Raw genomic sequence first — 23372 nt, 5'->3', positions numbered from 1 at the left:
CTACCACTTGGGAGGCCAAGGCAGGAGGATCGCTGTGAGTTTGAGGCCAGCCTGGGCTACATAGCAAGTTCAAGGTCAACATGAACTACATAGCAAGACCATCTTTAAAAAAAAAAAAAAGGTAGGTCAGCATACATAGAACATTCATTTTCAAGTAAGGTTAGTTTGCATGCAGATTATACTAGTTGGCTGACAAGACAAGTATCTAAGGGGAAAATCTGGGAAGAATAAAAGCCCAAATAGTTCATCTCAGTTCTAAAGAGGGATCCCTAGGGGGCTGGGGATTTAGCTCAGCGGCATAAGCACCTGCCTTGCAAGCAGGTGGTCGTGAGTTGGATCTCCAGTACTGATAAAAATGAAAAAGACAAAAGAGGGATCTCTACTTGTTCCCCACCCAGGAAGTAACTATTAACTTTTATTCTAAATTGTAAGAGGGTTTAATATGCTTCTAATGGGTATTTGACGAGTGCAAATGTGTTTTTGTAAGCATAAACATTATCTTCCACATCAACCCAGCAGTCAGTAGGGTTGTAGCTCAGGATTGTAATTTGAGGCCAGCCTGAGCTACACTGAGACCCTATCTCAAAACCAAACAAAAACGCAAGTCATATCTACAATTGTAATGGACTTTACCCTCCACCACACTAACTTAGGAAATGAACATGGAGAAAATGCTGATTAGACATCCTCATACACCCTGTCTAGTCCTTGTAATAAGAACTAGTGTACTGCTTTTTGTGTTGTTGTAGTGTGTGTGCGCAATACTGGGGACTGGACCCAGAGCTTTCACATTAAGCTACATTCCTAGCCCTTAAGAAAAAATTTTGTGGGGGAAAACAAGGCCTAACTCACTGTTCCCCAGTTGTACTTATGATCCTGCTGCCTCAGCCTCTCCGAGTGCTGAAATTTCTGTCTCAAGTCCATGCTCTTAGGCACTGCTTGACAAAAGCTTTGCTTTCTCAGTAAGATTCTTTTCCAACACCAGGGCAGTCCCTTGTGGTCTCTAAATTAGCTGGGAAAACACCGTCCTCGAATCAGGATGGACTGGGAGCTGATGTACTTATAGTTTATCAGCTGTGTCTGTGTATGGCTTCAAAGTGTTACAAAAAGTACACAAAGCACACATTTGGGTTATAAAAGCCCTTTTATAAAGCCATTTTTAAACAAAACAGAAAAAAAGTTTACAAAAGAAAAAAAAAGATACAGAAAAAGAATAACTTGCTTCATATGTCCCAAAAAGAGAAAAATAAAGGGGACAATGCCAACATGCTCAACGATAAGGGGTTCTTTTTCTTATTTTTTAATACAAAATACAAGCAAAGGATACACATACTTAAAACGAAGCTCAGGAGCAGACACGCAGTCCTGGAAACCCTTCAATAAAAGTAAAGCAGGTGTTTGTTTTTTGTCTATGCAGATACATACAGAGACTGGGATATGTAAAAATTAAGTATCACAAAAGACCATCACACGATTCTACCAATGCATGTTGCATCTATAATTCACGAACATGGTCAACAAAATCATGTTCACTTCAACCCTATTTCATTTAAATTAAAGAAAAAACCTTTTAAATAAAGTGGTTACATTCAAACTTTAACTTCCTTAGTACCATGCTGCAGATTCAGCACTATTAAGGTATTGCAAGAATGCCCAACCCTCTGGTGTCTGATCATGTATCTAGCGACGCTGTAAAGAAAAGGACGCCCAGTCTCAGCCCATGGACTAATTCATATGTTTAAGCAGGTTCCTCCTTTACCCTTCCTGCTCAGAACATAAAAGATTAAGGACTAAAATCAAGGAGAACTAGGAGTTTTTGAGCTGGCAAAATGAAAAGTCTAAAACACAAATCAAGGCAAACGATCACGGAGAATTTGGCTGCTGCTTACCCTAGCAAGTCTTAGCCTCTCCTCAAGCCTTGCAGGAATTAGGTGTATAAGGTTTGTTGCAACACGTTCATGGTAAACAAACTAAGTAGAGCTCTTATTTACAAATCTTGTAACAAATACTTCTGGAGGAAAAAAAGAAAAGAATTCACTAATTTCCAGAAGACAAAGATTTAATTTGCTAGACGTATACAAACACACACTCATACACACACCCACACAATACTTCAGGGGTTTTTATACATGTTATTTTAGGGCATAAGCTGAGTACGATACTCCCACACCCCATCAAAAAAGGAGCAAAAAAAAAAAAAAAAAAAAAAAAAAATCCCTGTTCCACCCCCACCCCATAATCTAGAAAACCCTCCCTCAACCCTGATGTACAAAGTGTCTGCACAGCGGCGGCCTTCCACCAGCCACATAAAGCATGCTCTGACAGATGTCACCCATCAGTCACTCCATTGGCATGGCAACAGGCAGGTATTTGGGATTTTTCCCAATAGTGGTTATTACAGTCAGCACCACTGTGAGTTTCATGAATTAGGCTTTGAAGTATAAATTGCAGATCTGATATTCAAAAAGAATCATTTATGAGTTTATCCAAGACAAAGGGAAAATGAGGTGAGACTGAAATCTAGCGATAAGATAGCTTGGTGTCCCAATATGCAAACAATAAACCAACTGTATTTCCACATAGATTCAGCTTCATCCAGAGAGAACAGGACCCTCAAGAGCAACCAGTTTGTTTTTTCCACTCTTTGGCAGGAGATGTTAAGTATCTCAGTATAAACTCCATAAAGACCACGGCCCAAGTTTCTTCCTTTCCGAAATCTCCCAGGGAAGTTTTTCTTTTTCAGGGTTCCTACTGCTGATATAGGCAAAGAATGAACAGTTCAAACTGGCATTTGCTTACTACAAGAGCTACATGGCTACATGATCAAAAGAAAGTCTTCCCCATTGCTCCTGTTATTACATTCTGCTCTTGCCTTTCTAACTCTCAAAACAGCATCTCTTAAAACTAGTTTTTTTTTTAAAAAGCACTATTCCATTCCCACCAGAACTCTTAAAACCCACTTGTTATTTGAATGCTCACTGATACAAACTGTTTTTTAGTATCAAGTTCACTTTAACTGACCATATTCATGAATATCAAAAAGCTTATTAGATTGTAATCTCAATTTCCATCTTGACTTATTACCTGTAAGAAAATGGTGTCTGAACCAGTTCCCAGTACTAAATTTCAGAATTAAACTGGGGCAAATCAGTTACTGTGGAAAAAAAAAAAATCATTACCCAAAGCTCCTTCAAGAGAATACAACTACTGTACTATTCTTCAGGATCAAGATTTCCACTCATCTCCTCAGGAAACAAGGAAACACCCAATATTCTTCCTTCATGGAATCAATATGAAGTGGAGCTATGAAAGGTTTAGAAAGCAGGGCACATCTTCCATCACTGAGATTAAAATTTACTCTTGGGTCCACTCCCAATTCCACTTGAGGTGAGAACGGCTAAAAGCATCGGCAAGTTACCAACAAGAAAGACAGGAACTACCCATTTCTAGCTGGAGGAGAGCACAAAAGAACTTTAAGAATTAAAATAGAATGTAGTGTCAGTCAGCATAGCTGCCAAAATCTGTTACAGAGGTAAACCTAGGGGAGCTTAGACTTCAGATACAAACAAGCACCTTCAAGGTCAATGTCCTACTTCCTGAGCATTGCAAAGTAAGGCAGTGAATGCTACTGCCACTTCACCATGGGCACACTAGAAAGAAGAGCAGGTTTGGCCAAGGGGAAGTGATAATGGCCAGCCACTACCCGCTTCAGCTGTAAAGCATCCAAACTCCGTTTTCAAGCCTATCAAACTGTTTCCAGTTGAGTTTCTGTCCTCTTACTTGCATGCAGGATTTGAGGGAAGACTAGAGCAGCTTAAATGAAGTGGAAAAAGCAAGTCTTTCAAAGCCTATCTCACTTAGGGACACAGGTCCTTCTGCCCAGCCTATCAGAAATAGAGAATACAGCTTCTGATCTAATGAATTAGTTTTAAGAGTTTCTAAAGAAACCAAATCAAATCACACAGCCCAGAAGACATGATTACCTTAATGTGCATATGTCACAGAGATGTTAGTGCACTCATGTTTTAAAGAGACTGTTGCAACACAAAAACAAGGCTAAGGTTTAAAAAGAGCCTCTCTACGATCTGCATAAAACATACCTAAGAAAAGCGCAAATGATACTAGGAATGTAAGACAAAACAGAAGTGCACGGTGGGAACACTGACAGGTCTTTTACTCTATGAACACAAATCTTCTTTTGTTAAAATTGGACACCTAAACTGAAGCAAACAGAACAATCCTTAACGCCCTCATTACAATGCTCATGACTATAAATTTAAACATCATGTAAGGTAATAAACCAATGGTACTTCTATTCAAGCGCTGTATTTTTGGCCATGTGCTAAACACTCTTTGTTAACATACAGTGCAACAAGGAAATTACTCTGACACTGGTGTTTTTTACAAAATCAGAGTTAAGAATATTCCTTAAAGTGTAGAGTAAACATATTTAAATAACGCTTTGTCAAAGAACAAAAAATAAAACCCTTTGTCCTGGGAATACCTGCAGGAAAGCCACACTGTCTGAGGAAAACATACTGCTGCCACTTAAAAGACAAAAAGAAAACCACAAAAATAGACTATTGAGGAAGCAATTCTAGATTAAAAGGCAGAAAGAAAAAAAGCAAAGTTAAATTTCTCTAACTTTCCAATTTATTAACCTACTAGGACCCTTGAACTTTGCTCCTACTAGTGCACAGTATGAGGCTGTGGAAGCTCAAACCTATGGACCTATCTCCTGACTCACTCTCCTAAGGCATGGGAAAATCCTGTTACCATCGGCACACGGGCCTCCAAAAAACACAAAGGGTTATCTAGTCCAGTTGAGTCTCAGCCTCCCGCTCTAAGAAACATGAGCAATAAGTGGGGGTCAGAACAAAACAGTAACATGAAAGGGGCACATAATAAACCTCCCTCCTGTCAGTATGTGCACAGAGCCCGGAAGTGTTGCCAGGCACTGGGTCGGGAGTGCAGCGGTGCTCTATGCAGCAGCAGGAAGCGGACAGATGTATCTCATAGCACGTTTCTACAAAGACCCCGGGAAGATCTGGGTGTAAAGAGGAAAATGTTCTATCCCCAAATAAAAACAGCATGGCCCATGGGATCTGAATGCACATGTATAGCATAAAAGAATTTCAATTCTGTTTTCATAAAGGAAGTATCTCAATCCTTTGTGACTGAGTTTCACATTAGCCAGAACTTTTGTGTAAAACCTAAACACTGTCAGCTTGAAAAGAAACCCACTGTGCTGTGTAGATCCACCATGCCATTTAAGTTCTAGAATTTTTTTTTTCTCTTTCTCTTATCCTTAGGAAATTTTATCCAAAAAACAGGATACATATTTTTAAAACATGACCTATTAGAATTTAAAGTATGAAATCAAGAGTGATTTCAGTTTTGGCAGCCCCTGTATTTTCTAAGGTCATTAAAGACTAGCAGGAAAACAGGATCACGGGCTCCAAGTCTCTTTGAGATAAATGACGAAATAAAAATGAAAACCCACACCCCCAAACAAGGCCGGGTATCCCCACCATTCCATACCTACCCACTAAGGTAAAAAATATGAGTACTTTTAGTAATAATTCAGAATTCACCTTTATCTCCTACTGGACTCATCAGTGGAAGTTTAGAGTCATGATTTCTTTTAGATATTTATACTTATGTATATAGATATATAAACTTGTATTAGATGACAATTGATTTTTTAGAAGTCCAGGCAGAGAAAGAAGCAATTATTTTTAACTAAAATCTGTCTATGTTTTTTGATTACTATTCAACTTGCTGTATCATTTTAGCCAAAAGCAAAGTTCCCATAGTCTCCATCTCAGATCATATTGCTTCACATATGTGGTGCATCTTCCATTACAAAGAAAAAGATGGAGCAGTCAGTCCAGTGATTAATCTGACATGGCTTTCATTGGGAAACAGGTGGTGGCAAAGAGAGGACCAATAGACACAAAAAAAGAAACTTAAAACACTTCCATATACAATGGTTTTCTGGAGAAAGAGAGGAAGTGCAAAAGAGAGGGAAAAGAGGGAGAGAGGGGAAGAGAGAAAAATTATTTTCAACAAATGGAAAAAAGCACTGAAAGCCCATAAGTCAAGCCATAGCCAAAACCATGTTCTATCTTAAGTAGGCTCTCTTTTTCCCCTCTTTTTTCTTCTTCTTTTTTTTTTTTTTTTGTTTTTGTTTTTTTAATAAAATCTCTCCCCAAACCATGAGCACTTCTAATCCTCCCCAGACTGGGCTTCGTCCTCCGACCCTTCATCTCCAGACTTCTCAGGTGGGGGGCTTGCTGATGCCTTTTTCTCTGCAGGGCTTTCGGGTTCCTCATCTTCTTCTTTGGGAGAAGGAGTCTTTTCCTTTGATGCCTTGGAAGCAGTGGGGCGACCCACTTTCCCTTTGCCTTTCACAGGACTTGGCGTCACTGAAAGAAAAATAACCATTAGGAGAAGAGAATGTCTTTAATAGAAATCAGCTATGAACAACAGAATAAAATCTGTAAATAACATTCCAACTTCCTCAAAAGTAAGGCGGGCACGATGGTATACACATAATCTCAGCTTCTAATCAGGTCATGACAAATTATTCCAAGATGCTGTAGTAGTTTGTAATCATTTTGGTGAATGTTTAATTAATACATAAAAACAAAAACAATGGCTGTGGATGAACATCAGTGCAAAATGTTTCCCTAGCATGCATAAGGCCCTGCATTCAATCCTAGTACAAGAAAAACAATTACATATGGAGTGCCCTGTGATGTCTCTGCATGTGCCTCATTTAGCCAATCTTTTTTTTTAAAAAAGTACTAGGGATTGAACTTTGGTCTTTGCTTTGAGCTATGGCCCCAGTCATTTTTATTTTGTGACAGTTACTAGCTAAGTTACTAAATTGCCCAGGCTAGACTTGAATTTGTGATACTCCTCAGCCTTCCAGAGTGCTGGGATTATAGATGCCTGTCACCACAACACTGACTCATTTTTATTTTTATTTTTTTGGTACCGCGGATCAAACTTACAACCTCCTGCTTGCCAGGCAGGCACTTATGCCACTGGGCTAAATTGCCAGTCCAACACTGGCTCATTTTTTAAATTTACACTCTAATGTTACGTTAACAACAGTGCTTTTATTTTATAAATTTTACATTTGTTGTACATATTGAAAGGAATGGAAAGTCATCTATTTTTCTTTGACATTTTCTGTGAAAAGTGTCTACATCCTAATACATTCTCTGGTAGTACAGTTGTGTTTACAATAAGCATTGGGACATAAAACTGAGAACAGATTTTTATAAAGTACAGGGTGAAGACCATTGCCAAAGACTAATTTTCAAGAACCCGGTATTTTCCATGGCAAGGTAGACAGTGCAGTCATTTATCACTGTTCACTTTAGTCTGATCATCTGGAGGCACTTGTTAGGACCCTCAGCAAGACCCAATCCATCTGGGATGCTGCCCACTTTGGAAACAAATCTTAGCAGAATATCATCTGGATTTCTTTAGAACTTTCCTTGTAGAGTGTCCTTGTGATCTTTCCTTCTGGAATCTGGACACAGTAATCAGAATCACTTATTTCAGGAATGCACAAAGTTTTTTCCATTTCTTGGTAGTTTATTTTTTACACATCACCTGGAGTCCAAAGGCTCTGTATTTTATTTTAAATACTTTTTGCACACAAAGTGTAAGCAAGCGGGCTGGGGATTTAGCTCGGTGGCATAAGCACCTGCCTTGCAAGCAGGTGGTCGTGAGTTTGATCCCTGGTGTGTGTGGGGAGGGCATTAAAAAAAAGTGTAAGCAAGCAAGCAGGTACTGTGAAGATGCAGGTCATTCTACGGTTACGAGTGAGTAACTGTTTACAAAAAACAGTAATTCTGGCAAACCTGCTACTTTTACCTAGGAAAGATGTTTTTCACAGAATGACTTGGATTTATACTTAAAAAGTCACTAATTTTCTCAAAACAACAACTACACTTTAGCATTTATAATGAATTCTGTTGAATTTTCTGCTGTTACATATGGATTATTTCCAAGCACTGACACAGACAATCAGAACAGAAGTAACCAATCTTAGACATGTTCAGTGTAGAAATAATAGGATCTACTGCAAGCTGGCCCACATTTCCAAAACATACTGCTGACAGTAGCAGGGTTCAGCCCAAGAGGCCAGGCACAGCTCCTTCTCTGAAAAACACGAACGTGGCTGTGGTGGGCAGGAGGCAGTAGCATAGGGAGGTGGGGGACAAGGCTTTGGGGAGGGCACCTAAGCCAGTGCCAAGTCTGTGCCCTGGTCAGGCTGGGTTCCCACGAGGCCCTAGGCACCTCCTGCAGGCCCCCTACATGTGTGGCCTCACACTACAATGCTTTTGAAAAAGAAACATGGTGCTATAGAAAATGCGCATCTCAGAGGCTTATAAAATTAAAGTCTTTGTTTTTTTAATTTGTTTTTTGAGACAGGGTCTCACTACATATTATAGGCTGGGCTGCAACTCAAGGCAAAGCTCCTGTCTCAGCCATCCAAGTTCTGGGGTTACGGGTATGTGTCACCAAGCCTGGGCTAAAAGCAAGTGATGGGCTAATGATCAAAATGTTTATATTTAAAAAGTGGATTAGGGGCTGGGGATTTAGCTCAGCGGCATAAGCGCCTGCTTGCAAGCAGGCAGTCGTGAGTTCGATCCCCCGTACCAATAAAAAGGAAAAAGACCAAAAAAAAAAAAAAAAAAAAAAAAAAAGAAAGGTGGATTAAAAGCCGTGTGTGGTGGGGTACATGCCTATAATCCCAGCACCCTGGGAGTTGGAGGCAGAAGATTTAAAATTCAAGTCCCATCTGAGCAACTTAAGTGTGTGTGTGTGTGTGTGTGTGTGTGTATAAAGAGACAGATGGACTGGTCAAAAAGAGGAAAATGCACGAATAACTTCTGATAGTTCCATTATTCCTAATGAGAAGGGGAAAAATAAAAAAAACAAAACAACAACAAAACGAATTCTATTTGCCAGAATAACATTCACTTATACACAGGGGCTGGGGATATAGATCAGTGGTAAAAGTGCCTGCCTGGTAAGCGCAAGGTCCTGAGTTTGATTCCTGGTACAAAAAAAAAGAAAAAAAGTCCAATAAAATAAAATTCACTTATACAAAAAAAAAAAACAAAAAAAAAACAAATCTAGAGCTATAGGGCTCAGAGAAAATGAGATTGTGTCTAGTGACTTTATTCTAATAATACAGATGACAGGGTAGAGATATATAGAACTTGAATGTATTGCTGGAGGTCTGCACATTTTCTCAATGTCAAGTCTGCTGAGATCGTGAAATCAGTTGAAGAGGGCAGGAACACTATGGTGACACCATGTTCCCACTACTGTGGCTGAAACAAATTTCTAAATTTTGCTATTATGGTAATAGTTGGAAGACCATGGCTTAGCCCACTGGACTCTCAGAGGTGCTAAAGTCCTTATAAGAAGTGATACTTCCATATGTAGAAGATAGGGTCCTTTCAGGTTTCTTGTACTCCTCCTAAGTATCATGCCAGTGGTGACATTTCATGAATGATTTCTGTGGAGAAAATACTGGTACTTGAAAATCTTTAAAGTAGTAATTTTATTATTGCAGAGCTCACCTGTAGCCTTTAGCCTGGGTTTGGGCATTTTCTTTTCTTTTCGCTCAGGTTTGGACTTCTTAACCATCTTTTTGTTTTTCTTTTTTGAACTGCCATAGTCACTATCATCATCATCTTCCATTAGGAAATCTTCATCACTGCCGGAATCTTCTGAGAAGAAAGAAGAATTTCTTTTGTTTTTTTTTTTTTGGCAGTACCGGGGACTGAACTCGTAGCCACACGCTTGCAAGGCAGGCGCTTATGCCGCTGAGCTAAATCTCCAGCCCCAGAAAGAAGAATTTCAATGTCCAACTTAATGTAGACATCCTTCCAAGTGAACAAAGGCAAAGACTGCTAAGAATGACTCAAGGATGAGATTTGGGAGTCAAACATGCTGGATTCTATGTGTAGTTGCACTACCAATGTGGCTGGAATGGTCATTGCGCTATCTGTAAAATGGGTTTGGCAAACACCTCACATGAAGGTCACATGACTGACTTGTTTGAAGAATCAGTACTGATTGACAGCAGGCAAAAACTAAACTGCAATTTAACTTTTGGTCCAATTTCGAATAAATGAAATGATAACTACAGAATACATATAACTGACCCAAATAATCTCTGAAATATCTAAAATTTGAAACTGTCATGGTTTTTGGTTTGTTTATTTTTTCTTTTGGTGGGGAGAAAAGAGATCTATATCTCTGAGAGGCTAAAATACAAGCCTCAGTCACCATGTGTAACTTAAATCTAATACTTACTTATTTAGTGCTTGTCTTTTTTTTTTTTTTTGGAATCAAATTTAGGACTTTGCTCTTGCCAAGCAGGTGCTTGTGCCACTGAGCTATACCCCAGCCCTCATTTAGTATTTGAATACCATGTATTTAAAAAGTACAATCATTAGCTGGGCATGGTGGCGCACTCCTGTAATCCTAGCAAGCAAGAGGTTGAGGCAGGAAGATCATCGCAAATTTGAGATCATCCTGGGCTACAAAGTGAGCTCAAGGTCAACCTGAACTGCATAGCAAAACCCTGTCTCAAAAAGACAAAAATAAATAAATTAAAGCCCTAAACTACAATCACTGGCCAGCTTCACGTACTCTCTGGGAATGGTGCCTCGTCCTCTTCCTCTTGTTCTTCCTCACTACCTGCATCTTCCATCAGCATCTCTCTCTGTTTGGAAGCTGCTTTAGATGCTGCCTGCCGCTGCTGGCGCACATTTTTATGATCATCTTTTTCATCTTCACTGTCCTCTGTAATATAAGTTTCAAAAAACTGGTTAAAAGTTTCATGATGCAATGAATGAATACCTAAAAAAGCCAACATCATGATGTATGTAGGATATAACCTGCAACTTTCACTGTATGACAGTAAATTCTATCCTTAAAAATTCCTACAACATTCACAAAGGGGAAACTAAAGTTCACTGAAAAGAAATGAATGGTTCTATATACCCATGACATACACATAAAAATAACTTAGACATTTCATTTTAAGGAATAATACAAATCAGACACACATATATAAACACTGTATTATCTCACTAGTGTGAGAAGCTGAAAGAAATAATGTAAGTACATGTATGCGTATATATACAATATGCAATGTATATACCATTATTACGCCCTAAAAAGACTAAGGAATAATGAAGCTGATTTAAGGTATGACCATCTGCTTCCTATAACATACTTTAAATTTTTATCATTGGTTTCCCTAAAATTCTCAATTATATTCAAATTCAAGTTCACTGCTTTTAGAAGCTAAAGTCAGAAAAACCATTACTATAACTCTAGCACTCTGGGAAACTGAGGCAGGAAGATTGTAATGCAAGTTCAAGCTTAACCTAGGAAACTTAGCAAGACCCAAGGGGCATGGGGGGGAGGGGGAATGTGTGAAAGCCTTAGGTTCAGTGCCCAGTATCACTGAACAAACACATGCCCTTTACAATGAACAGGGTAAAGAGAATTTTAATTCTCTTTTCAACTTAAAGTAGATAGAGAGGGGCTGGGGATTTAGCTCAGCGGCATAAGCACCTGCCTTGCAAGCAGGCGGTCGTGAGTTGGATCCCCAGTACAGATAAAAAGTTAAAAAAAAAAAGTAGAGTGGATAGAGAGAAACCTTTAAAATATACATTTAGATAAATTATCTAAGGTTCTCTGGACGAGCTTATAAAAATTACTTTCAGGGCCAGACATACAACTCAGTGGTAGAGCACCTGCTCAGCATGTATGATGTCCTGGATTATATTCGCAGTACCCACTAAAAAACTTAATAGAATAAACTGATTGTGAGGGGCTGGGGATTTAGCTCAGTGGCATAAGCACCTGTCTTGCAAGAAGGCAGTCATGAGTTCAAGCCCTGGTACCGGTAAAAAAGAAAAAGACAAAAAATAAACTGATTGTGAGGGCTCTCTCTCCTGTAATCCCAGCACTCCGGAGATGTAGCCATGAGTTCAAGGCCAGCCTCCACTACACAGTAAATTCAAGGCAAACCTGAATTACATTGTGAAATGCTGTTTCAAAAAACAAAAACAAAACTAACAAAAAAACCCCAAACCTGGCATGGTGGTCCATGCCTGTAATTCCAGCATTCTGGGAGGCTAAGGAAGGAAGATAAGATAGAGTTTGAGGTCAGCCTAGGCAATTTAGCAAGAACTTGTCTTAAAATTTAAAAAATGACTGTGGGGATATAGCTCAGATTGAAGGTCCTAGGTGTAATCTCTAGTGTCACAACAAACAAATGAAATTTTCACACAGGATTAATTTTTAAAGTTTTTCAACACAGAGTTGTGTTTTTTAATTAATCTGTCAGCCTACTGGCTCTAGACAAGGCTATATTTGTAATATAGCCTAATATAGCTCTACCTACAGTCTTGAACTTTTGGTTCCCTCATTCTATTAAGGTTTAGCTATCATTCTTCTGAAAACATTCCTGAATCGCTTCCTGGCCTTTTGGCTAAGATCATGGGCGAAAACACTCCTAATTCTATGATCCTCTCCATGTCCAGTATTCAAGTGATCTCTTTCACTGCCAAATCTCATCTGAGGCAAATGGACACTTACAGCCAACTTAGGTGGACTTTACACTAAACCTACAAGTAGGAGATGTACTGATACTAAGTTGGTTGTATATCTTGAAGTGCCAAAATAATCTATTTTTTAAAATTCAAATTAGGGTTTTCAAGGCAAATGAATGAAAGTATATATTACATTATCAATATCACAAGTTCACTAAATAATTAAAAGGTCAATATAATTTATTTTCATTGTGAACAGCTAAATAAGAAGTTAAACAATTAAATAGAAAGGCAAAATAGCTCAGTATAGGCTAGAATTTAGTGCTACACATTAATCAAATAGTCTCGTAGAGCAGAGATCTAGGAAGACTTAGGTCAAAAATGAAGTGGCTAGGAGTAATAAATAAAATTCTCCACTGTATGTGTATGTATGTCTTTTTGAGACCAGGTCTTGCTATGTTGCTCAGGTTGGCCTTGAGATCACTTTGAAAACTAGGCTGCTCTTCAATTCACAATAATCCTCCTGCCTCAGCCTCCCAAGTACGTGTACCACCATGCCAGTCAAATTCTCAGTTCTTTGGGGCTGGGGGTTTAGCTCAGCGGCATAAGCGCCTGCCTTGCAAGCAGGCAGTCGTGGGTTCGATCCCTGGTACCGATAAAAACGAAAAAAGACCAAAAAAAAAAAAACTTAAAAAAAAAGATAAATTTAAAAACAAATATCATCAGTAAGTAATTGGGATTGAACAAGGTATTGGTCCAGTAATATGCATTAATTCTTTCAAGTTAAAATACTTGGGAAAGGGCTGGGGATTTAGCTCAGCAGCATAAGTGCCTGCCTTGGAAGCAGGCAGTTGTGAATTCGATCCCCGGTACCAATAAAAAAAAAAAAAAATATTTGCACATCCATGACAATGTTGAAAATTGTCTAATATTATAAATACTTTGGGGCTGGGGATTTAGGTCAGCGGCATAAGCGCCTGCCTTGCAAGCAGGCAGCCGTGGGTTCGATCTCTGGTACCGATAAAAAGGAAAAAGACAAAAAAAAAAAAAAAAACTTGGGAAAAATCTTTATCAGTGGCTGTTTTAAAACTCTTTCTCAACTAAAAAAAGTGGGACTGAACTTTCTTTTTTGCTTTTCAACCCAGAGTTGATTACTCCTTTTTTCAGACCTGTTTTCACCCACACACATATGTGCACAAGACACACAGACAACCCCTCTCACAGTTAGTTTGATGCCTATTACCCATGTCAATGCTCTTTTGATCTTCAATCTTAAGCAGGCATGAAAACAATCTGAGGGTACTTAAAACAAACAAACCCTCAACATCCTGTCTAGACCTACTGAATAAGAAATCTTAGGGTAGGGCTCAGAATATTTTGTAAGAAGTCACCAAGACTGAAATCACTGTTTTCTTTTTGAAGATGTAAGTACCTTTGCAATCCCAATATTTGCACAGTGTGGATACAAAATTGCTTTTTAATATGTCTCATGTGTAAATATATACATAGATACATAGATTTGTACCTGTCATATTAAAAATAGGTTACTACCTGCTGAATGAGAATCATCCTTCTTGGTCTTCACATCTTTTTCTTCTGAGTCCTCACTATAAGCCAAAGGGGAAAAACAAAATGCTTAAAAGTCTGAGATCAAAGTATAGATGAAGATGAATCTGATTATCTGACTTAAGAACACCAAAAAAATACCTCTTCTATATATAAAATGTTCTAAGAGATTTTAAGAAGTGAAACTGCTTCCATTATTGGCTCACTTTACAGGGCTGCAGGTGAATAAAAATAATTCTATCTATGTGAAAAACAAATTGCAAAGGAAAATAGGTATCTCAATATCGGCCTATTTATAAGTTTTAATAAGAAAAATATCTTCTATAGAGGGATAGGGATAAAATTACTAAAATATATCACTTTAATTATTTCCTATTAATCATTTATTAATAAATTTTATTTCTGATATGAGTGAACTTGAGACTACTCTGCAGAATGAACTAAAGGAGCTTCAAAGTTCAATGGGAATTTTCTAAAATAACGTATAACCATACATGTATTATGTCCTCAGCTAGTCCTAACTTGGGAATCTGGGTTCTCGTGTCCCACCTTTGTCACTAACTGTTGTATGATCTCAGGCAAATCACTGGGACTCTTCTGTGTTAATATCTTATGATTTTAAGAATTTCTGACAACATTCATTTATTAAAAACCACCTTCACAGCTTTCCATTCTTATACAGGTCATAAATTACTTTTGAAATTCTACTAGTGATTGATTAAGAGGCCACTTTTATACTTAACCTGCCCCCCAGAGCAGAGAGGCAGTGTAAGACATGCAGACCATCCAAGGGGAAGCCAGTACTGTACCTCCCAAGTGTCCCCAAAGTCCACCACACAGATCAGAAACTTCAGAGTGGGGAGAATAACCAGTACAGAAACACTGACTCTCACCTGTCTTCCTGTGAGTTCTTTCCAGACCGCCTCTTATTTTTAGCTTCTCTAGGAGATGACCGGATTTTCTTAGTGGGAGGACCTGAATCTCTTCCATAATCTTCATCTAAACAGAGCATTTTTCAATTTAACTATACTATGATATTTACACGTTAGAGCCACATATTTATAACTTATCCAACCATTTAGTAATTGATGAAGCTCCACACCACATATTTACTGACATTAATTACCTTGCCCTATTTAAGTGGTTAGCAGAACAGAATTCCCCAAATGGTTTCTTTCATTTTAAAAAATTTTCTACTTGTCTCACAATTTTGACTCCATTTATGCTATTACCTCCTTGTTCTCACCCAAATATCAATACCTTTGTATTTATCTGAAGATTATTGAAGTAATATCGTATATTACATGCATTTTAGAAAATAAAAACCTAGTCCTACATCCTAAAACAATTACTGTCATCAAACAAATTGCTTTTAAACCAATGTGTTAAATCCACCTTATATATCCTGGATACTCAGGTAGCTCAGGAAAATACCTCCAATTCAAAATTCCTATAAAATTTAACAAGATTATTCTGTTAAAAGTATGGCCCAAATTGTGTACTATACCATCACACACAATGGTAAGAAGCTGGAAGTGCTCTGGAACTTCAGCAATTACTAAATGGTTGGCTAAGTTATAAATATGAAAAAAAATAACCATTACTAGGAATTTTTAAAATGATCTTTAATAACATGAGAAAGAGACCTGCAAGTAAGTAGAAGAAAGATAAGAATAGAACCGAAAACTCTGGAGGAAGACCTCAACTACATTTTTTTTGTTTTTGAAAAAAGATTTTACATGTAGTTCTGGTAGGCTTTGAATTCACATTGTAGTCTAGGCTAGCCTCAAATTCTGATACTGAGGCACTGCTGTAATAGACTTTTTTTTTTTTTTTTTTGGGAGTCAGGGTTTTACTATGTTGCCCAGCTTGGTTTCCAACTCCTAGGCAAGTGATTCTCCTGCGTCTGCCTCCCAAGTACTGAGATTATAGGTGTGAACAACCATATTTGGCTTCAACTATTTTTTTTTTAAAGCTAAAAAGGTGAGAGACTAGGAGTCAATCAAAAGGGTAAAATATAGCTATGTTAGCCAGGAGACCTTGAATGTGATCTTTGCCTCCATTTCCATAAATTTAAATTGAGAATACATTTCATAATAACAGGACTGTTCTAAGGAATAAATTACTAAACATGAACATTTAGAATAATTCCTAGTTAGAAATGTTTCCAGAATTGAAAAAAAAAAGAATAATTCCTAGCATGCAAAGCAATAATTTATCTAGTGTTAACTCTAGGATACAGGGTTATGTAGCAATTTTACTTTTCCATATTACTTTCTGTGTTTTCTAAGTTTGCTCAAAGGGCACATACTAACCTTTATAAACTTGTATTTGAAATAAAAGGATAGGAAAGGTAAGCAGGAAAAAGTAAATGCATCCACAAAATAATGAGTTTTAAAGACACAACTCTAAAGAAATCTTTTATGGTTAAGATTTTAAGACAACATTCATTCTATGTGAATTAGTTCATAAATCAAAGTAGATGCATAGAATTCTCATCTTACTTTATTATGTAAAAACCTTAGGCCCTGCCCAGCATCACACAAGGTACAGGTTTTATTATGGTAAAACTCAGTTCATAAACTTAATGTGTCCAGCCTGGCCTCACTGGGCAAGTGATCCTTCTGCCTCAGCCTCTAGAATGACTGCAGTTATAGGTATGTACTACTGTGCCTGGCAAGCAGAAGACATTTTAAGTAACAGACACTGGACATTTAACTTTTGGATTCTAAAACTATGAAAAAATTATTCAATTTATTATCAATGATTTACAAAAAAAAAAACCTCCACTAAAACCAATGCAAGTTCAACTTTTATTTTGGTTGGCACATAATTTGGATAAATACTGTAAAAATAAAAAATAACTCTTATTCCAAAATCATAAAAAGTACAAAAACAGGCAGTTCTTCACCAGTCAGTCCAATGAACAATTTGTTGAAATCACAGAACATACCTGCATCATCAGACTCCTGAAATTGTGAATAATCAACGACCTTCCTATTTCTGTAGAAAGAAGGGACTAATTAAGATCATAAAAATGCAAGGCTGTTCTACAATATCAAAACACATATTAACTTCATAAACAGAATTAAAATAGCTCTTTAAAGGTAATGATAATTACTATTATTTTGGTTTTCTGAGACAGAATGTCCTTATGTAGTTCAGGCTGGGCCTCAAATTTGCTGCGATCCGCCTGCATCAGCCTCCCAGGTACTGAGGTCACAAGGTATGTGCCATTTTGCCCAGCTGAAAAGTACCTTTAACAGTCCCTATATTTCAGCTCAATTACTTTACATTTTGTCACAGCAAAGTGCAGCTCTTCAACTAAAAGGTATCAAACTACACTTCTCATGCTGCTCATCTTAGTGACAGCTCAAATATCATTCTTCCCCACAAAACCAGCTCCCATAACATTTGGAGTAAGTCAAGTGAGCCAATTCACCACATATACTCATTAGCTTATCACAGAGATAAGGGCCAAGGTTGTAAGTGTTCTTTATTCTTATTGTTATATATATGAGTATAGATACTTGATAAAATTATTGCTAAGCCTCCCCAAAGCAAAAGCAATTTTTAACTACAATAAGTTACATTATAATGCACAAAAATTATGGTAACACTAAAATAAACCTGACATGCAAGAGCAAAGAAAATAACTGGTCAGATCAAAAGATGCTTTCTGTATTCGGTGGTAGCACTGGAGGTTAAACCCAGGGAGCACTGTGTTACACCCTCACCCTTTTTTGAGAGAGTCCTGCTAAATTGCCTAGGCTAACAAATTTAGGATTATATTGCCTAAGACTCCTGAGTACCTAGAATTACAGGTATACCTCATTGCACCAGGCGAAGATTCTTTTTATTAAAGGGTATGTAATTTTTCAAAACTATGAAAGGCTCAAATTAATGTATTTACTTGCCTCTAAATGATTTTAAGTACTTCTAACCAGGTAAGATATCTTTTAACACCAGAAACTAATTTTATTTTCCATTTTCCTACTTTGTATTTTGAAAGGTTGAAATTCCTTCTTTAGAGATGTAACAAATTTCCACGTTAGAACTTACACTAGCGTGCAGAAAAGCTTTACATAAAAGATGCACAACCGAAGACCCAACTAGATATAAGCAAACCACAGGTTAGGATAAATGTATGCCGCCAATGACACTTCAACCAGAAGAGAGGAATATTCCTGGCTTATAGTTTAAGACATCACTTAAAGATGTGTGCTACACTATGTAAAGCACGGGGTGAAATCTGAAAATGTACTCTAGACTCAGATGTAGACAAAGGTTTTATCACATCCTCAGTCTTAGGAAAAGAGAAAGAAAAATGTTCTTAAACAATTTTGCCTGTTTTTCTTTGTTTGACCAAAACTATGAAATATGCTCTAATTAAATAAAATGCTATTTGTATTGTGGAAGATTTCATGCTGATAGAGAAGTTTAAAAATACAATTAATTCCACTCACATAAGGGACCTAGCAGTCAAATTCAGGGACAGAAAATAAAATGACAGTTGCTGGAAACCAGAAAAGGGAGCAAAAGGAATTTTTTTCAGTTTTGCAAGATGAAGACTCCTGGAGATTCATTGTACAACAATGTGTCTGTACTTAACACTATTAAACCACACAATTAAAAGTGAGATGGTGAATTTCATGTTCACAGTACAACAGCACCATAAAACTTCTTCGTAAAAAAGAGTTATATTTAAAAGCTAGTATTTTGCCAGCCATAGTGATGCATGTCTGTAAATTGAACACTCAGGAGGCTGAAGCAGGATCATGAGTTTGAGGCCAACCAGGGCTACATTGCTAGTTCAAGGCTAGATTGGATTACAGTAAGATCTTGGCAATAAATAATCAATAAAAAATCAGTATTTTCAGCTTAGTATGAAAACATGTACCATATTCATGTGTGTGTGTGTGTGTGCGCATGGTAATGAAGATCAAATCCTGCCATGCTCTATCACTGAGCTGTTTCTATATCCCCTGGCCTTTTTATTTTTGAGTCTCCTTAAACTGTCCAGTCTGGTCTTGAATTTGTGATCTTTCTGCTTCTCCTAATGAACTGCTGGGGTGATAGGTGTGCACTGCTGCAAATGGTTAAGAGTGATTTCTAGTGATAAATGCCAGGAAAAATCAGAACATGGTCATGATGTAGACCCATTTTTTGGATTATTAGGGCTCAAGTAAACAAGACATGGAATGAAAGGAAACTCTTTGAAAGAGGGACCCTTTTTTTCTTCAAATTTAGCAAGATTCTGAAATAGACTGACATTTAAGTTTTGCAGTGTTGGGGATTGAATTGAATCCAGGGCTTCTCACCCATAAGCCAAGTGTTCTTCCCACTGAGCCACACCCTCAGGACCTAAAGCAGGGAGTTCTGAATCTTAATTCCTAAATGAGTACAGGTTCCAAATTTGTAAGTATAGATAGATCTAGCTTACTCTGTGCTTGTAATGAGGCAACTAAAATATTATCATTCAATCCGGGGTGCCACATAACAAGCAATACCCTATGAAGCCATACACAGGATGGATACCAGAATGAGGAACGATGGATTCGCATGAAGAACTGGGTAAATTGAGAATGTTTACTTTGCAAAGGGACAGCGTATTAGGCATCTCAAAGCTTTGCCATGACAGCAGTAAGGTACTTGTTTATTATTAGCTTTACCAGCAAGATTAAGTGCAGATCCAACATAAAGCACTGTCTAACTCAATAACTTTGCTGATTAATGGTTGCTTCTTTAGGCTATTTATATGAAGACTCCGAAGCTGTTACACAGAAAACACAACAAAACGAAACGGAATGAAATGAAACAACCCATTCCCTGTACATGAATCTTAGTAGGAATTCTGGGCTGGCTTCTAGAACTTCAAGCAAATCACTTAATTTTTCTGGGCTTCAGTTCCTTTTCTGTTAAAACTGATGATTTAAGTTGCTTGACAGTCTAGGAATTCTGATCTGCCACTATAACTTCAAGTTAGTCATTTAATTTTTCTGGGCTTTAGTTCATTTTCAGTTAAAACTGATTTAAGTTATTTAACAGATCTAAAAAGATAGTCTAAAAAACTAAATCCACTGTAGCCAGGCAACTCTTCAAGAACCTGTTTCATCCCGGCACTTGAGAGGCTGAGGCAGGACTGGGCTACAGAGCAGTTTCTTTCTTTCTTTTTTTTTTTTTTTTCTTTTTCATTTTTATCAGTACCAGGGATCGAACTCACATGCCACTGAGCTAAATCCCCAGCCCATACAGAGCAATTTCAAGGCCAGTCTAAAACTGTGTGCTGAAACCCTGTCTCAAAAAAACAAACAACAGTTTCAAAATAAGAAAAAAGGACTGGGTGCTAGGAATGGTGCCACACATTTGCGATTCCAGCACTGTAGGAAGCTGAGACAGGAGAATCCCAAATCTGATCCCAGTCTGTGCTACTTAGCCAGATCTATTTTAAAATAGAAAATAATAAAGGGCTGGGGGTAGGTATATAGTTCAGCACAAAGGACCTGGATTCAATCCCTAACACCTCAAAATAAACAAAATTTTAAAAAACTGACTAAACAAAATAGATTTTCCCTATTGTAAACAGTTGAATACCCAGTATCACATATGCTGGGGCAGGTAGCATTTGTTTTACTTATCTGAGCTTGAAAATAACAACTGTGCTAGGTGGTAAACATTTTCAAAACTATTTACTGTGGCTCAAATTTGAGAGCTCTGTTAGCTTTTCTACTTCATGGGATAACATCCCATCTCTTTAACCCTTTAAAATTTCATCTCTTGACACTTAACAACTAAGTAATACAGGAATTTGCAACCCCTCCAGCTGTTTGTTGCTCCTGCTGTGCCTTGCTAGAAGGCTGTGCCATTCCCGAACAATTCTACTTCCTTTCGATGCCCCTGATCTTTCATTGATACTGGATAATTCACCAAACTCCTGTCTGTCCTACTCAGTTGTTCATGCCCATGTTTCTTTCTTTCTTTCTTTTTTTCTTTTTTTGGTATCAGGGATTGAACTCATGACCTCATGCTTGCTAGGCAGGCACATGTGCCACTGAACTAAACCCCGGCCCCAGATTGTTCCTTCTTCATTAGAACACTACACTTAGGAAACGTGCTTGCTGAGTAAATAGACTCAGCATCTAAGGAGAGGATTAGAGCAAGAAAAGCATTTAGTAAAGGAGAGGTCTGTAAGACTATGAGTTTATCACACATTTACTCATAATTGCCAATGATAACTTGTTTCCTTCAAGTAACTCGTTAGTTTGAGACAGGATCTCATCATGTATTTCAGGCTGGACTCAAACTTGCAGAGATCCCCCTGCCTCAGCCTTCTGAGTACTGGGATTATGCGTGTGTATTACCACATCTAGCATTTGCTTTTACTTTAAAAGCTATTATAATTTTTTTCTAGTCACTAACCATAACAAGGGGCTAGGGAGATGGCTTGTTGGATAGAGCATAGGTTTAGCAAACCCTGGAGTTCAACCCCAGCACCAAAACAAGTGGGGCAAAAAAGTAATCTGGGGGCTGGGAATTCTGCTTAGCGGCATAAGTGCCTGCCTGGCAAGCATGAAATCATGAGTTTGATCCTCAATACAAAACAAATGAACAAAACAAAATACCAATTTGGTCACAATGAACCAACTCTCAAATGATCTCCATAGGGTCTTGAGATGTGAAGGCTCCAAATGTTATCTATTTAAAGTAAGTGAAAAATAAGAAAACTAGACAAAGAATACTGGTTTGGCATCAGGTTGTAGAAAACTCAAAATAGGGTGGGCATGGTGGCACACTCCTGGAATCCCACCCTCAAATCCCAAATTTGAGGTCAACCTGGACTACAAAGTGAGTTTAAGGCTAGCCTGAATTGCATAATGAAACTCTGTCTCAAAGAGACAAAAAAACTAAACCAAACCAAATCAAAACAAAACCAAAAAACAAAACAAAACAAAACAAACAAAAAAAAACAGAACAAATAGAAACTATCCCCTTCAAGACAACTTAACCAGGCATGGCAGTACATGGCTATCGTGTAAGCACTTGGGAGGCCAATTCAAGATGATCGCTTGAGCTCAGTGACCATTAACATATACTACCAAATTTTTTCATATATTTAAAAAGCAATTGGGTTTTATTATTATCCACTCTTAATTTTCAACTTCTTTCTACTAAATATTGGTAAGTGTACCCAAACAATTTCTTTTCTTTTGGGGATGACAATGTACAATGTATAGTTGCCTCCAATGGATGTGTTTTGAAATTTTAATTTTCAGGCTGGCGATTTAGTTCAGCGACATAAGCACCTGCCTGCCAAGCGCGAGGTCTTGAGTCTGATCCCCGGCGCCAAAATAAATAAATAAATAGATTTTAATTTTCTTTTCTCTTTGAAATAAAATGGATTAAAAAAAAAAAGAATTCCTTTTCTCTCTTAGAGTAGACAAAATGACACTCCTGATATAAGAAATCAATGTAGGGGGCTGGGGATTTAGCTCAGTGGCATAAGTACCTGCCTTGTAAGCAGGCATTGTGAGTTCGATCCCCAGTACCGATAAAAATGAAAAAAAAAAAAAAAAAAAGACCGAGAAAAAAAAAAAAAAGCAACCAATGTAGACCACACAGGGGTATTTCAGACATGGAAACTGTCAGAACTTTGAAATAATCTAATTTAACCCCCTTAATTTTACAGCTAAGAAAACAAGAGACCACAAAATGCAGCTCTTCTTTTGAACAAGCCTGCACCTCTGAATATGGAAATAACAAGTAATCTCCAGGTCAGGAAAGATAAATAATGTACCTGTGAAACACAAACTATTAACTTAATTCTACGTTATACTACCTCGAAGAATACAAAATAAAAAAATACAACATCATTTTCTTAAATTAAACCCAAGAGATAGCAGACAACCTACTACATTGCTGAGCTCTGTTAATGCTGATCCTACTGTGAAGAGGAAGGAAGAAGGAAGTGAAATCCTAAAGAAGTTATGTTATTCTGGTCAATGCCAGGAAAGAAAAAAGAAAAATCCAACACTTTGTGAACTTTCTAGAGTTAAATACATTTAACTAAGGCGCCTTTTTGGGGTACTTCAATGGAACTCAAGGCCTCCCACTGAGCTATACCCCCACCCCATTTTAAATTTTGAGACAGGACCTAATTTAATTACCTACGCTGGGCTTGAACTTGTGACCTTCCTGGTT

General features: G+C 37.7%; 1 protein-coding gene across 2 annotated transcripts in view; it reads right to left on the bottom strand.

Annotated features, from left to right (window-relative positions):
* Positions 1-1125: 1125 nt before the first annotated feature.
* Positions 1126-23372, bottom strand: part of Nucks1 (nuclear casein kinase and cyclin dependent kinase substrate 1) — a 35262-nt gene continuing 13015 nt past the window's right edge. The window contains exons 2-7 of one of the 2 annotated variants that reach the window (XM_023567237.2): positions 17128-17177; positions 15068-15173; positions 14160-14215; positions 10693-10845; positions 9615-9761; positions 1126-6428 (exon numbers count right to left, since the gene is read on the bottom strand). In XM_023567237.2, the coding sequence (XP_023423005.1) occupies positions 6229-6428; positions 9615-9761; positions 10693-10845; positions 14160-14215; positions 15068-15173; positions 17128-17177 (712 nt within the window). In that variant the 3' untranslated portion in view covers positions 1126-6228. Of the gene's footprint in view, positions 6429-9614; positions 9765-10692; positions 10846-14159; positions 14216-15067; positions 15174-17127; positions 17178-23372 lie in introns of both variants that reach the window. The other variant, XM_003474788.5, reaches the window with a different exon arrangement.

The sequence above is a fragment of the Cavia porcellus genome, unplaced genomic scaffold (assembly GCF_034190915.1).
Source record: "Cavia porcellus strain 051 isolate PalLab524CR breed Dunkin Hartley unplaced genomic scaffold, mCavPor4.1 scaffold_29, whole genome shotgun sequence".
NCBI lineage: Eukaryota > Metazoa > Chordata > Mammalia > Rodentia > Caviidae > Cavia > Cavia porcellus.
Note: the sequence above shows the minus strand (reverse complement) of the source record. Positions and strands in the feature narration are given on the sequence as shown.